The sequence below is a fragment of the Trifolium pratense genome, linkage group LG2 (genome assembly GCF_020283565.1).
Source record: "Trifolium pratense cultivar HEN17-A07 linkage group LG2, ARS_RC_1.1, whole genome shotgun sequence".
Classification (NCBI taxonomy): Eukaryota; Viridiplantae; Streptophyta; class Magnoliopsida; order Fabales; family Fabaceae; genus Trifolium; species Trifolium pratense.
In genome coordinates, this window is record NC_060060.1 from 62,081,305 (window position 1) to 62,083,894 (window position 2,590).

General features: G+C 31.2%; 1 protein-coding gene across 1 annotated transcript; it reads left to right on the top strand.

The window, feature by feature from the left end:
* Positions 1-959: 959 nt before the first annotated feature.
* Positions 960-1,496, top strand: LOC123905171 (pectinesterase inhibitor 2-like). The gene has a single exon (XM_045954804.1). It carries the CDS (start codon positions 960-962, stop codon positions 1,494-1,496), a length of 537 nt encoding a protein of 178 aa, XP_045810760.1.
* Positions 1,497-2,590: the final 1,094 nt, after the last annotated feature.

Below are 2,590 nucleotides of genomic sequence, written 5' to 3' on the forward strand. Positions count from 1 at the left end.
TGAAATATCCAATATAATTCATGAATGCATGTATGTTTTCATGAATACTCTCACACAATCATTTTAATTAGCATTAAGCTCTTCCTTTACTAATGTGGAACACTATCCAACGTTACTTCTTTATTAAGATAACACTATACTTTAATATCCTTCTTTATTAGAATAACATAATTCTAATATTATTCTTTATTAGGATTACAATATAATTCCTAATATTCTTCTTTATTAAGTTGATTTACACCTTAATATTCTTCTTTGATATTTAAACAAACATCATCAACAATCATCAACAACAATTATATTCCACACATACCATCAACAATTCATCAACACATACAATGCATTTACTCACATTTTAACACAATACTAATAATATAAGTCAATTGTATTAAGCATGCGTTATCTCAAAAAACAAACTCCGGAATCGGATTCTACACGAAAAACTAAGCAAAATAGGTTCCGGGTGCATAAACCATTAAAAGGTCAAAAGTCAACGATCAACGCAGAAATTTGACCGAGCTGCACCAGGCACAAAAAAGCTGTGCCCAGGCGCAGGAACCAGCAGATTTTTTCGAAAATACTGCGCCAGACGCAGAAAAGCTGCGCCCAGAAACCCGTAGGTCACGTGGGTTGGTGCAATGGGTCGGGGTTCGAACCCCTCTCATCCAACTTATCCAATTTAAGGATGAAATTTTTAGTCATTAGACTACTTGATAAAAAAATGTTAGTAAATAATTTGATTTGTCAAAAAAAAGTAAATAATCCAATTCATAATTTCAGTCAACTTTAATAATTCTATTAATGACTAAAAATATTAATTGCATTTGACTAAAAAAAATATTAATTGCATTAAATAGCCTTGTTTTCCGTTGACCGAGAATAATATATAAAGTTGTTTTTTAGGATTGAAATGTACTTAAATCACTAATATTATCTTAAGAAACTAAAATTGAGAAATCATGCATCGTTTCTCTTATCTTGTGTTTTTTTTTCCTGTATGTGTTACATCTTCCTCTGCAACTAATAAAGTTGTAGATGTCAGCACTATTTGTAAGCCTGTCACAAATCCTTCGTTTTGTTCAGCACTTCTCAAATCAAAACAAGGTGCGGATCTTGTTAGCCTTGCTCAATACACCATTGGTGTTGCTCGTATCAACATTACCAACACCATCAATCTAATCAAGAAGTTAATTGCACAGAGTGGTAAAGATGTAGAAGCACACCGACATTATGAAACATGTTTACTTCATTTTGATGTTAGAGAAGGTGCTATGGCTGATCTAGAGGATATTCAACAATTATTAAAGTCAGGAGATTATGATTCTGCGTTTCAAAGTGCGCGTTCTATCAGAATAGATATTGATGCTTGTATTTCAGGGGAGTCACCAAGTGACCCTCCTTATCCTGATACTTCATTGCTCCCAAAATATGCTGATTCGGTTGACAAAGTTGCACAAATTATTGAAAGGATAATAGATTTGATAAAAGGTTTTTAATTATTGGCTTTACCGGTTGTATTTCTAAAAAAATTATATTCTAATGATTAAGTCAAAGTTGATGTAAGATCAGAAAATTATAAATTATTGGGATAATTAAACATAATTATTCTAATTTTAAGTCAGCAAGAGTTCAAGAAATACAAGAAAGAGAGAGTAGAATGAATAAGATACGGTCGCTCCTCTTGAATACCATCCGGAACCCTCCTAATAGTGCTGTATTGCTATACATGACAACTTAAACTTGGTTTAAATTGTAGAGTTGTCAATTTGCTTATTAATGCAAAATATGGTTTGAGACAAAAATTTACACTTTCAATACAAGAGTGTTTTTTTTTTTTTTTTTGACAAATTCAATACAAGAGTTTTAAAACCTCGTTTCATCTCCATTTTCATCTAATTTCCGGTCATTATATTGTTATTCTCCTCAACACAAAGAATTTTTAGTTCAGGATAGATGTTATCAATCCGAAACCGGTTCAGCAAACGAACTCATTTTCAAAAAACTTTCAAAGTTAATACTACGACATATTCACCCTGTCTAAATTGTTTGCCATACGTCTAAGAAGCTACAAACTGTTTTAACTTCGAAATATTTTTAGAGAAACAAAAACACAATTTAAACCCCCACCCTTTCTTGTATTTTTCGCATCTTAAGAGAACGTTGAAGAATGTTCCTTCAAGCATAGAGTTTGAACAAAGTGTTTTCAACTGTCATAAAAATGTGCCAAACACTCTTTTACAAAAACTCTAAAAAAAAAATAAGTGACTTAATTTTATAGAAAAAAATAATATAATAAGGAGATTTTTAATTAAAAAGTTAAAATTACTAACTTAATTTCTGTCAAAAAAAAAAATTATCAACTTAATTGTAGAAACACAGAGCTTTTTTGCCAATGAATAATGCTAGCAACACACTCTTTAACAAACACACTTCAACACTCTCTCTTTAATTGGTTGAAATTCACATGGGTCCCATAAAAAAATATGGACCCATATAACTTTTATGGGACTCATATAAATTTTAACCAATAGAAGAGTGTGTTTGTTAAAGAGTGTGTTGCTAGCACTCCCTTTGCCAATATCCATCTTCG

What these genes read in the sequence shown, in the direction of transcription:
- LOC123905171 (XM_045954804.1), top strand. Translation starts at nt 960, where the DNA reads ATGCATCGTTTCTCTTATCTTGTGTTTTTTTTTCCTGTATGTGTTACA.